This window comes from Schistocerca piceifrons, chromosome X, assembly GCF_021461385.2.
Source record: "Schistocerca piceifrons isolate TAMUIC-IGC-003096 chromosome X, iqSchPice1.1, whole genome shotgun sequence".
NCBI lineage: Eukaryota > Metazoa > Arthropoda > Insecta > Orthoptera > Acrididae > Schistocerca > Schistocerca piceifrons.
The window spans coordinates 353236471-353250439 of record NC_060149.1 but is presented as its reverse complement, the minus strand read 5'-3'; the positions used below and the strand labels follow the sequence as shown (position 1 = coordinate 353250439).

Genomic DNA, 13969 nt, shown 5'->3' with positions numbered 1-13969 from the left:
AGTAATCATTATTAATGAGTCCTTTTTAACAGTGGTTTACACCAGGTCACAGTAGCAACCAAATTATTTCTTTTTCCAAAAATGGGTCAGACACAGGTTTCACATAACTGTAGTCATACATCGTTGATGTCACACTGTTAGAGAATTATGGAGCAAGTTTCATGTTAAGGTATTATGAACTTTCCAATGACTGTAAATCTCCTCTGTTGGAATAGGAATGGATCCCTCGGTTCTCTTTGTTCAAAGATATCCAGAGGGAAGTAGACACCATGCTTTTTGGTGTGTTCTTGACTTCCAGAATGTATTCTGTACAGCCCTGCACTGTCCAAAATTAACAAAATACGGGCTTACAGAATGTCATACCAGATTTGTGACTGGATTGTAGGCCAGTAGATAGAACTCTGAACATTTGTTGTTCAAGGGGAAAAAATGTCAAGTGTAAAAGTAGCTTTGAACATGGCCCAAAGATGTTATATGACCATTTAGGGCACAACATATATACCATGACTTAATGTATAACACTGGGGGTTCCATGAGGTTACTTCCAGGCAACAGTGATCTATAGATTAGATTAGATTAATACTAGTTCCATGGATCATGAATACGATATTTCGTAATGATGTGGAACGAGTCGAATTTTCCAATACATTAGGTTAATTTAACAACATACTTAAGTTAATATAACAACTTTATTTTTTGTGTTTTTTTAATATTTTTGTTTTTTTTTTCTTTTTTTTCTTAATTTATATCTAAAAATTCCTCTATGGAGTAGAAGGAGTTGTCATTCAGAAATTCTTTTAATTTCTTCTTAAATACTTGTTGGTTATCTGTCAGACTTTTGATACTATTTGGTAAGTGACCAAAGACTTTAGTGCCAGTATAATTCACCCCTTTCTGTGCCAAAGTTAGATTTAATCTTGAATAGTGAAGATCGACCTTTCTCCTAGTATTGTAGTTATGCACACTGCTATTACTTTTGAATTGGGTTTGGTTGTTAATGACAAATTTCATAAGAGAGTATATATACTGAGAAGCTACTGTGAATATCCCTAGATCCTTAAATAAATGTCTGCAGGATGATCTTGGGTGGACTCCAGCTATTATTCTGATTACATGCTTTTGTGCAATAAATACTTTATTCCTCAGTGATGAATTACCCCAAAATATGATGCCATATGAAAGCAATGAGTGAAAATAGGCGTAGTAAGCTAATTTACTAAGATGTTTATCACCAAAAGATGCAATGACCCTTATTGCATAAGTAGCTGAACTCAAACGTTTCAGCAGATCATCAATGTGTTTCTTCCAATTTAATCTCTCATCAATGGACACACCTAAACATTTGGAATATTCTACCTTAGCTATATGCTTCTGATTAAGGTCTATATTTATTAATGGCGTCATACCATTCACTGTACGGAACTGTATGTACTGTGTCTTATCAAAATTCAGTGAGAGTCCGTTTACAAGGAACCACTTAGTAATTCTCTGAAAGACAGTATTGACAATTTCATCAGTTAATTCTTGTTTCTCAGGTGTGATTACTATACTTGTATCATCAGCAAAGAGAACTAACTTTGCCTCTTCATGAATATAGAATGGCAAGTCATTAATATATAATAAGAACAACAAAGGACCCAAGACTGACCCTTGTGGAACCCCATTCTTGATAGTTCCCCAGTTTGAGGAATGTGCTGATCTTTGCATGTTACGAGAACTACTTATTTCAACTTTCTGCACTCTTCCAGTTAGATACGAATTAAACCATTTGTGCACTGTCCCACTCATGCCACAATACTTGAGCTTGTCTAGCTTTTGAGAGATCACAAAAAATCCCAATGGGTGGTGTTCGGTTATTCAGATCATTCAGAATTTGATTGGTGAAGGCATATATGGCATTTTCTGTTGAAAAACCTTTCTGGAAACCAAACTGACATTTTGTTAGTACTTCATTTTTACACATACGTGAAGCTACTCTTGAATACATTACTTTCTCAAAAATTTTGGATAAAGCTGTTAGAAGGGAGACTGGACGGTAACTGTTGACATCAGATGTATCCCCCTTTTTATGCAAAGGTATAACAATAGCATGTTTCAGTCTATCAGGGAAAATGACCCTGTTGCAGAGAGCTATTACACAGGTGGCTGAGAATCTTACTTATCTGTTGAGAACAAGCTTTTAGTATTTTGCTGGAAATGCCATCAATTCCATGTGAGTTTTTGCTTTTAAGCAAGTTTATTATTTTCCTAATTTCAGAGGGAGAAGTGGGTGAGATTTCAATTGTATCAAATTGCATAGGTATGGCCTGTTCCATTAACAGCCTAGCATCTTCTAATGAACACCTGGATCCTACTATATCCACAACATTTAGAAAATGATTATTAAAAATATTTTCAACTTCTGACTTTTTGTTCGTAAAGCTTTCATTCTATTTGATGGTAATACTGTCTTCCTGTGCTCTTGGTTGACCTGTTTCTCTTTTAATAATATTCAAAATTGTTTTAATTTTATTATCAGAGTTGCTGATTTCAGACATGATACACATACTCCTGGATTTTTTAATAACTTTTCTTAATATAACACAGTAGTTTTTATAATTTTTGATAGTTTCTGGGTCACTACTCTTTCTTGCTGTCAGATACATTTCCCTTTTCCGGTTACAAGATATTTTTATACCCTTAGTAAGCCATGATTTGTTACAAGGTTTCTTACGAGTATATTTAACTATTTTCTTGGGGAAGCAGTTTTCAAATGCATTTACAAAAATGTCATGAAATAAATTATATTTTAAATTGGCATCAGGTTCACGGTACACCTCATCCCAGTCTAACTGCTGTAGGCTTTCCCTGAAATTTGCAATTGTTAAATCGTTTACTGAACGTACTACTTTGGAGGACTGTTTAGTATTGCTGAATGGAGCTATGTCATATATTGTAACTAGCTGTGCACCATGATCAGGAAGACCATTCTCAACAGGCTGAGCATTTATCTGGTTAAACTTATCTTGATCTATAAAGAAGTTATCTATCAGTGAGCTGCTATCCTTTACCACCCGAGTAGGAAAATCAATAACGGGTGTCAAATTGAAAGAACCGAGTAATACTTCAAGGTCATTTTTCCTATTACCCTCTTTCAGAGAATCTACATTGAAGTCCCCACAAATAATAATTTGCTTTCCCCTGTCTGACAGATAGCACAACAAGGAGTCCAAATTTTTCAGAAATAGATGAAAATTTCCTGATGGGGACCTATATACAGTTACAATTATAAATGTGCCTTTATTTAATTTAAGCTCACAGGCACATGCTTCTATATGTTTATCTACACAAAACTTTTTTGTTTCTATACTTTTGCACAATGATAACTTTTGACATATATGGCAACTACTCCTTTCTCCATATTTTCTCTCATTACATGTGCAGAGAGCTTATAACCACTTACATTTACCTTATCCATATCAGTAACAATGTGATGCTCAGACAGGCATAGTATATCTATTTCATTCTCAGCTTCTAAATCTTCTAAACAAACCAGAAGCTCATCTACTTTATTCTTTAAACTCCCAATATTTTGATGAAATATACTTACATCATTTTTAATTATACTTTTATGAGAACCTTTCCTTATTCTAACATTTGCAGTACTCTCCTGTCCGAGTTTCTCATTGTGCTTAGGCCTAGTTCCTATAGCAGTGGTCACATGGTGTTCAGAGAGGCAGATTATGTCAACTGGGTTGGGTGACTTTAATTCATCAATGCAATTACCTAGGACTGAGATACAACTTGTTGGAGATAAAATTTCTGGTGATTGGTGAAAATTAGTATTTGACAGCTGTGATTGGTGATCAAATGTGCTAGACTTGTGCTGTTTAATTTCTTTCCTAAACTGAAGATGTGTTTCAATCCTGACCTCTCGTAGAACTTGACATCTTTCTGTCTTTCCTATCCTAAAAAAGGTGCTGCTCCAACACCTGTAACCACTGGTATTTTACCATTCATGGCAGTGCCTCCCCCCCTTAAATTTCCTGCTATTACCCCAGCCAGTTTCCCCTTCCCTTTCCTGTTGAGATGTAGGCCTTGCCTGGTATAGTCCCACCTACTGAGATAATCAACAGGAACCACACCAATATGAGCCCCCGCACCCGACCCAAGCAGCCGTTCCAAATTAACTCTCCCAACAGAAGAGTTCAAATGAGGCCGGTCACGGCGTCTCAGGACAGATACAAATTCAACATTGGTGTGTCTCGATAGGGGGAAGCTGCAGCACCCCTGAAGTTGTAATGAAAGGCAGGGAGATACAGGATCAGTGCTTAGTGCAGAGAAGGATATTCTACCCATAACACAAATAAATTTAAAATCCAGCAAGAAATAGATGGAAACCAACACATTGTTGAATTACGCCGCTGGTAATTAACCAGTAGATTGTAAAATATCTAGAAATGAATGTCCAGACTTATTTACAGTGTAAATGCAGATGCCAGATTATTTTTTTTAATTAGCTTAAGGAAATGTAATCCATGAACGAGGTTTCTTACAAAAGCCTCATGTGACCAACTCCGTCACTTTGGTAGTCTATAACCATTAGAAAGTAGGATTAACAATGAAAATAAGAGATTCAAAGCAGAGCTCCTTGTTTTGAAATTCTGTCTATTTGAGAGAGTTGTGAAGATGGTAAATCAAGTTTCACTGACAAATGTTACCATAGGACTGTCCATCACGGAGATGATTACTATTGTAATACCAAGAACACATTTTCCAGGTAGAGTCTTGCAACATACCATGTCCTCCCACCAAAAATCCCATCTAATGGCCACAACAGTAAAATCTGAGAAATTCAGGCTAATGCAAAGGCTTGCTGACTGTTCGCCATATATGATTTGTGAGAGAGGGGAGAGGAATGACAATGGTCTACGCTGTACACCATAAAGTGTCTTGCCAAGTCCAAACAGAGGTGTAGCTGTAGAATACAAGACAGTATGGCCATTACAAGCTTCCTTAGTGTGTATGGCGTCTCATTCATTTTCTGCCTTCTAACAAACCTGGCAACACCCCCCCCCCCCCCCCCACACACACACACACACACACACACAAAAAAACAAAAGAAAGAATACAACAAATGTTCCAAACTACCTGAAAGAGTATAACAGATGTGTCTAACTACTTGACTGAGTATAACAGACATTCAAAACTGCTTTCTGTGCTGCATAAAACTGTTTAATGTCTGAAGGATACTTACAAACTTGAAGAAGAGTAAATTCCTCTCCTAATTGCATTTCATCTACACTACTCTTCAAGTTCACGTAGCACTCAGACTTGTCAAAGTACAATACAATACAATTACAGTGCTTCCTCAAAATAGTAAAACCTGAATTAAAAGTGCATTCTATAATATACACTACCTAACAAAAAAGTAAAACATCTAGAAGACATGGTCAAATATCTACGTAGCTCTGTACACACTATAGGCAGGTATGTAAATAATTAAAGTTGCAATCCTCTGAACAGGTAGAATGCCCACCAGAGTACATTAGCGTTATTCATGTTTAGTACTTTTGCCAGGCATGGTAGGCACCCAATTATGCCATTGGCAGGTGATAACATGGCAGTCCATCAGTCCCAACTGGATCATGGGCCAGAATGTGGTGTTTCACCTGATTGCAGGCCTAGTAGAGTAAATAAGGGACATGAACAGCATCAGATGTTGAACGATAACTGTGAAGGGCATTGAGATTGCACAGTTGTTTGACACAGCGTTATCAGCACCCGGCAGTTTTAAAGGGGCCCCATTGTGGGTCTCCACCTGGCCAGCTGGCCGAATTGGGCAATATCGACATTCGTGGGGCATATCGATGTGATAGTGGTCCAGTTTTGGACTGCATGGGAACATGAAAGCAGACATAGTCACTGTAAAGGTTCTGGTTGACCACAAATGACCACCACAAGGGAGGATCACCATATTGTGCATCAAGTACATCATAAACCCTTCACATCTCTATCTGCCATCCAAGAACAAGTAATGAACTCCATGTCAACCAGCACTATTGGTCAGAAACTGTCAGCAGCCAGACTAGGCAATTACTGTCCCGTGTGTAGGCTGTGATACCCTCCAACTTTTTCCCCCCCACTGGCACAATTTAGTTATTCACTCAGTTACTTATTTTTCTCTGTCTTTCCCATTCTCCTCCTCCCCCCTCCTTTTTTAATTTTTACCATTCATTCAGCTATCCATCTCTCCCTTTGTAACCCATCTTTGCTTCTTACTTTCTTCTTCTTTCATCCCTGAAGTGCTTACTAGTTCCCCATTTTTGACATCTCTCTGATACTTTCTTCTCCATCTTTACCACCCAATCCTCTTCACAATAGGTAGGTCACCCCCAACTTAAAGATCTGAATGACCTGTTTCTCACCCCTTTCTAACCTTTCCCGATCAATCCCTGTTACCTCCACAAAGAAGTGGCTCATACTGAATGGAGCGATAGGCAACGGTTTCCCAAACTTTCCAGTAAAGCAAAATAAATGACATCAGTAATATTTTATCTGTGCCAGATCTTGTCAACTCCATGACTTAAGGATTGTTGGTGATGAATGCAATCCACCAGAAATACTTTTTAAAAAGCTGTATTTAAATGCTGTAACTAATTTCAGGCCAGTGTGCCCACCTACAGAAAGCCAATTTTTCCAATGCTACTGACGAAAACATTAATGTACTAGGAAAAGTTAACCATTTGAAGACAGGCACAATAACCTAAAACCAGTTATGGCAGTAAAATAAAGCTTTTTAAAAATATTTGCATCTGGTTGAATTTGTCACCGACAGTAATATTAGCGTTTTTTTTTTATAAAAATTGTGTCTTAAAGTCCTGCCCAGTAGAGGAGTTCTGACACAATGTAAGTAGACAATTGTGACAAAGCAAGCTGGGATATTTTTACTTTCCCTCTTGTTTACCCACCTGCCTCCTTACATTAGTTTTTTCCAATTCTGACTAATTACCATTAACATACCCGAGTATAATCTGCATTTTTTTAAAAGAGAAAGATTGGCCCTAAAGCCAGCCCTTAATTAATTCCAAAGTAATTAACAGTTTTGTCAAAAGCATTGTTTGCATAACGATATCTTAATTTCATCATTTAAACAAATAATTCAGCCTAACTCTTGTAGTAGAAGAAAATTTTGAAAAGAACCAATTTTTCGATGTATTCAGTTAATCGAATGAGTTAAGTTTCAATTGTAATTTCTGTAAATTAAACATCGAAAAATGTATAGTTTCAGTACCTATTATTGTGAGGATATATACGGCCCCAATTTTTGGTTCCGAAACAGTCAGTCCACGGCAGAGTTTCAGACGAGGAACCTGTATCGGTTAGATCAACACCAATGCAACAACTTAACTGTGAAATAAGTGTAACACAATTAGGTCATGTGTTAATACAATGACTGTCTGTTCCATACGTACCTTTTTGTTCTTCAAGAACTGTGAACTATGTGGTTAGTCTTTTACTGCTTGTAGATTTTCAACAGTAAACTATTGTAGCAGTATGTGGATCTTTACCTGCAACCTATTAATGAGGCTTATCTAAAGTTAAACAGTAGTGCACTGGCCATATAACTGTGTATTATTGAGGGCTTGTGAACACTGAAAGGAAGGAATTGTGAAACAACTATGCACCTGTCAGCTAAATCATTTGAAGTAGCCAGTGTTGAACTATTCCCCCCATTTTTCAGCCAGTATCACAATGCAATACGTTGACACCAAGGAAACAAACGAAGAAATAAAGCAGGCAAATGCCACACAATCCACAACACATTACATCAATAGATCCAGAGGAATGACACTGCAACTGTATCTGAAACAACTGTTTTGTGCTGTAACTTATTTTACAAACATGATGGGACATGGTACACATGGAACTTTCATGTTAACTGACTGGCTGTGGAGCCTACTCATTTAAACAAGACTAAAAACATTACTAAGCTTTTTGATGATATTTTCCTTTAAACAGAATTAGTACAGAAACATCCCTACCTCATAACCACCCCCCCTCCCCTTTCACCCCACAAGCACACAAGTTAAAGCAAATGAGTATTCCTACTCTTGTTACAGAAGAGTTTCACGTTGTGATTTAATGACAGCAACAACACACACTGCTTACAAACATATGGTCAGAAATGACAAACTGGTCAAAACCTCATCATTCTAAAGTTATTTTTCTTTTTCTTCCCCATACAATGTTCTGTGGTGTCTGTAATGTATTTTCACTAATTAACCAAATACTGACTAATGACTTCCGTGAAAAATTAGATCTCTGTGACAGTTTGGAACTCAAATCTGGATCAACATATTCCATGGACAACTCTGCCATCTGGCCACACCCCATAGCCCAACTCACAGCTCCACTCAGTCTTTTTTTTTCCTATGATATCCAAGTAGGCAGATTTCCCCACTATAACAACACAAACACTTCTTACATCAGTCTTAACACTTTTTTATAGAAACCTTTACTAATTAGCAAAATGTTGGCTGATGCTGATTTATCTGAGAGATTAAAAGTGTGAATAACATTGGGGCTCAAGTGGAGATCATATTTTAGGAGGAAATAGAAATAATTTGGAACTAGTCTAAAAATGACATTGCAGTGACTTATGTATCAGGTTCTGTTTAGGACTCATACATAACAAGAGGTAATCTGACATCGTTTGCCTCCATAGCAAAGTGATTCTTTGTCAGTATTCGGGTATCATTATTTATATCCCTAAAAGTCGCGTCATAAATTTTACACTTTCAGATCTGCATTGTGTTGCACTATTTAAAGCCACGGTTTATTAGTAAATAGTATGAACATGTTTCTCATTAACAGGCATAAATTAAAAAGTGTGATACTCCATATTAATGATATACTCTGTTAATAAGTTACAAACTTACCTCTGAGAAGTGTTGCCACTGTTCCTTTGTATATGCTGCGAATGCCACCTTCCTTATATAACTGTTTCACTACATCTACAGGGCCTTTGTACTTCATAGGAGCAGTGCCACCTTGTTGTACCTAAATGCAATCAAAACATCATGATCCCTCACATTTAACCGTGAAAGTACACAAGGTAGTGAAATTAATCACTTTGCTAAGGAGAAAAACATAGCAATATTTTCTAAATATTGAGTTAAAATAGTCTTCTGGAAAGAGCAGCTACATTACGAACCATAATACTGAGGGGAAAAAATGCTGAAAACAGCAAACTGCATTAAATGACTACACACAAATTTCTTAAATATCTTTCATTCAATAAGAGCAAATGAGCTTACACTCTTTTGATTTAGCCTAGAAAATAACTTGGGCAAAGTGCTAACTCAAATCAGCATGGACAGAAAAATCTGCTCAAGTCTTGAATGAATCAGATTTGACATTGATCAGAAGTTATTATCAGGGAGTTAACTCAGGGTAGTTGGGTGACAATTTGAACCCTAAAACTCCACTGGTTTACCACCATCAGCATTTTGATACAATTACTGCCTTACCTGTGTGATAATTTTTAAGACTGTCATCACAAAAATAAAGTCCTGCAGATTTTGTATCCAATACTTCTTGTTCTTGATGAAATGTAACAATTACATTGAAGTATGTTTAACATAACAGAGTTCGCAACAGTCCTTTATCACATTTTTTTCTTTATTGGATAACTGATTTTGACCTAAGTGATCATCATCATCATCATCATCAAAAGTATCTTACTAAAATAGTAAACAAAATACATAAAAAAACTTGTAGCTACAAAAAGAACCATCAGAAGAAGCAAGAACATAAAACTACGATGAATTTAAATGACCCGTAGTGTAGGATCAACCATCAGCATGCTGTCACTGTAGTATAATAAGACTGTAGAGGAGAAAGAACTTAACTATTCTACAGTTTCATTCTACATTTGGAGTAGTCTTATTTGAAGGAGAGCTAGTAGGGAAATGAGTATTTGTTAATACATGCATCCACAGAATACACAGGTTTGGAAAGTGGAGGTCAAACCCAAAAAGAGGACCAGTATTTAAAAAAGGAGGTGAGGGGGGAAAAAGGCATTAAAGCGAAAAAAGCAAAAGCTTGCAAAAGTCTGAAGAACAGTCAAGACGAAGGTAAAAAACTTGAGCCAATTAAAAAAAGAGATCCTATTAGTCACCTCTCATGACAGGTAAGAAAGAGCAGCGGGTCTATTCTAAACCCCCCCACCCCCTTTCCAACACCACAGGTGGTTAGCAAGGTAGGATGTTGGGTTTCATAACATTCAAGTGATGGCTTCTGGGCAGTGAATAGCTGTACGAGTTTCGTAGTTTAACTTTTGATGACTGCTAGTCTCTGATCACCAAATTGGGAGGTTTACAATAATTCAGTGACATAATTTTGCCGAGAGCTAATATTTTTAACATTCTTCAAATGAGGAGCAAAATGAGTGTCTATGTACTTGAACATTTCACAAGCACACTTTAACAGAGTGCTACAAGGCACTGAATTACAGTTTAGTGTATTTACTAGTTGGCTTCAGTAACACATTCAGTAACTCTTGCCCTTGTGGTCAGCATCAATGACTCTCGATCATGGGATCCCCAGAGGTGCAAGTCACTGAAATGGCATCAAATAAAAGGACTTTCAACAGACGGCTGCACTCCCCACAAGGGGCACCTGGCAAAACATGCACTTCACATTTTAGTGAAACTGAGATGCTATGGGACTTTGTTTTCATGCAACATTTAAATAAATAGTAATTTTTGGGATATCTGGTAGCACTTGTCAGATACATGCAAGCTTAACTACACTGATAATATTTCACATCTTTGAGAATGACTGTACTTTTACCCACAGTCTGAATCATTGTGGAGCCACAATTCATGTTTTATTTCTATGAAAGAATAAATAACTTTTTTTAAAAATTGTATCCATAGGTTTTTGTGTTGGCTACCATTATTGATCCTTCTGGATCACATACAAACAGTTATTATTTGTGGTGTCACCGCCAGACACCACACTTGCTAGGTGGTAGATTAAATCGGCCGCGGTCCATTCAGTACATGTCGGACCCGCATGTCGCCACTGAGTGATCGCAGACCTAGCGCCACCACAAGGCAGGTCTCATGATACGAACAAGCACTCGCCCCAGTTGTACGGACGACCTAGCTAGCAACTAGATGTACGAAGCCTTTCTCTCTCATTAGCCGAGAGACAGAATAGCCTTCAGCTAAGTTATTGGCTACGAACTAGCAAGGCACCATTAGCCTTACAGTGATTGTAATTAAAGTCTCCTGTGTATCGTCAAGAGCGATGTACCACAATGATTGATTAAAGATAAGTATTAATCCAGCTACGTACTTTTCTTCATAGCATTAATTACGTAGCCTGTTCCAGACTTGACGCCCGTCGGCGTGTGTGTACGCGTGCCTATCCTACCGGCTACTTCAAGTGGCGTAACAGTCTTGTTACGTCACAACATTATTTATTCTAAAAATGTGGGTGACTTATGACTGATAGAAGTACATGAGCATTTGTAAAAACTTCTGTTTCAATTAGAACAGCTGCAAAGCATAGATAGAGTGGCATGTGATCCACTCCAAAGACAATGTAAACTACTGTAACTTTAGGCTGTACATTTGTGCAACTGGTCACTGTTTGCTTAACACCCAAAATCACTTAGTACATTAAACAAATAACTTCAAATATTCCTGTTTTCACAGCAATAAATTCAGGTTTTTTTACGATATATATTCAAGAGCACTTCATGAAAGAGGGAAGTTACTGAGTAGTTACTAGTATTTAGTTTTCCCACAATAAAATATTTATCAAATGCATAATGACTACCTGTAACAAGCACTTTATCCTTTCTCCTGGAGCCATAATAGAAGTTGTGAAGATACCAGAAAATGCACCTGCGACGAAAAGTTGAGTCATGGTCAGCTCTTGATTAGGTGTTGTCTGTTGCAAGCGTTTACCAAGTCCATATCCAAAGAAACTCAATGCAAATATTGGTGCTACACCTGTTATAGGTGCAGCCATACCTGGAAATACAAAACATACTGATGAAATCAGTTACACCTCATGAGTGTGCAGCATTTCCAAACCCCTTGTATATTACGCCAATGGCAAAAAAGTGAAGTGTTATTACTTGATAAAAGTTAAGTCATACATAAGATAACAGGGGAAAGGTGGAGGGGGAGTGGCAGAAATAGCAAAATGACAAATTTGATACTGAAAGCCCCCAAGGGCATACAAGTAATGGAAGGAGTAAGGGTCTGTCTGAGGTGGTGAATGTTCCATTGGCTTATGAAGAAGACTGAAATTGTTACTAAGCTGTTGGGCGATGCCCTCATATGTTAAAATGTAAAGTGTTTGACAGAGAAGTTATACAGAAGATTCTGTACAGCCTCTCAGTCAAACATTTTACATATTAGAATTTGTTAATGATTTGGTTATTTTTCTACTTCCTTGCTCTTAAAAGAATAAGCAGTAAACAAAGTAGTTCTGCATTAATGTCTGAAACAGTCTGGAGTGTAAGCTTTATGACAAAAATTTTTGAAGACAAACTAGAGAGACTAGAGACAAACATAACTTACAGAATGGCACAAATATTGAGCACATAAGATGCATTTTGGGATACCATTTGGGTGCAATGAGTGAGAAATCACAAAAAATGGTGTAATTACTGACAAAGATGGCTTGCCTGACAATATGGTACCACTTTACTGAATGATGGAAACATGTAATTGGAAATGGTATGTTCTTGGTAATGCTGTAAATGTAATACTATCAATCTGTAATGCAAAATTCGTTTGAATTCATTAGTTCTCACAGAGTTCTATTATTTATTGTGATAAGTTCAGCTATGAGTTTCGATGTGTGGTTTGTGGCAGAATTACTGTTCTTTCTCAATTTCAACAAATTAGAAGAATGTCATCCACATTAACAAACAACTATGAATCAATGATAAAATGCTTATAAATACACCCAGTCAGCTAAGTGTCAGATGCTGGATGGCATGATTTTTTTTACAGGACAGCACTCTATTGGCTGCAAACATAACCAGGCAGTAAGCTAGATGTGAGCAATGATATGGAAGAAGTGGCGAAATTCTTCAGGTGAATTTACACGTGGACCCAGAAACCTGTTAATAGCTAGGTGCAAGTAGAACCCAACTGTGGTACTACACACTTTATGCTAAATTCCATACGAAAACTTCAGAATATTTGCCATAAAATTGATTTACATATTCCCAAACAAACTAAATTAAACCAAGTACCACAAATTCTGTGTTGGAAAGTCGATTTCATTCCACCTTCAAATTCGACCAAAATTGTAGAAAGTAGGCTATGTTTTGCAGTTCCCAAAATTACGTAAAAATACTTTAGATATTGATGTATGCAATGTGTAATACTATGAACTAAATCCAAAGGGCATCTAGTATCACACAGTTGCAGTAGTAGCTAGCAGAAATTATTTATTTGTATTCTGTATAGTTCTTAAAGAAGAAGAAGAAGAAGAAGAAGAAGAAGAAGAAGAAGAAGAAGAAAAAAAAAAAGAAACCTACACCAAACCTTCATCCTCTAAGTTGGTATTAACGAAATTGATACATAAATTCATTGGCCAATAGTAGAATTGCCTTTTATTACAAATTGATGTCACTTGAAATAAATGTCATGGCATCAATGGATGTCACTAACAGGTGCAAAAGTTGAGGTAGCCATTTAGGTTTTAATAACTGTATTTCACTTGTTATATGTAATTTTGTGTCTTTCTTGATGTTACGAGGCTTAGATTTTGTGTGTTCATTTAAATATTATGTACTGTATATTAATTTGAAACAATGGAAGGTGGCCATGATCAAAAGAAATATCTTTTGGGGTCAGCATCAAAAGGAGTATCTTTTGAGGTATATTACTTATATGTTTTCCGTGTCAAATGTAAATGGGTGTCCCAAAATGATCCACACAGCCGGAAAAAA

General features: G+C 36.9%; 1 protein-coding gene across 1 annotated transcript in view; it reads right to left on the bottom strand.

The window, feature by feature from the left end:
• The window catches only part of LOC124721120 (congested-like trachea protein), a 168136-nt gene that overhangs the window by 65046 nt on the left and 89121 nt on the right, over positions 1-13969 (bottom strand). The window contains exons 3-4 of the mRNA XM_047245937.1: positions 11833-12029; positions 8922-9042 (exon numbers count right to left, since the gene is read on the bottom strand). Of these exons, the coding sequence (XP_047101893.1) occupies positions 8922-9042; positions 11833-12029 (318 nt within the window). The remainder of the gene's footprint in view (positions 1-8921; positions 9043-11832; positions 12030-13969) is intronic.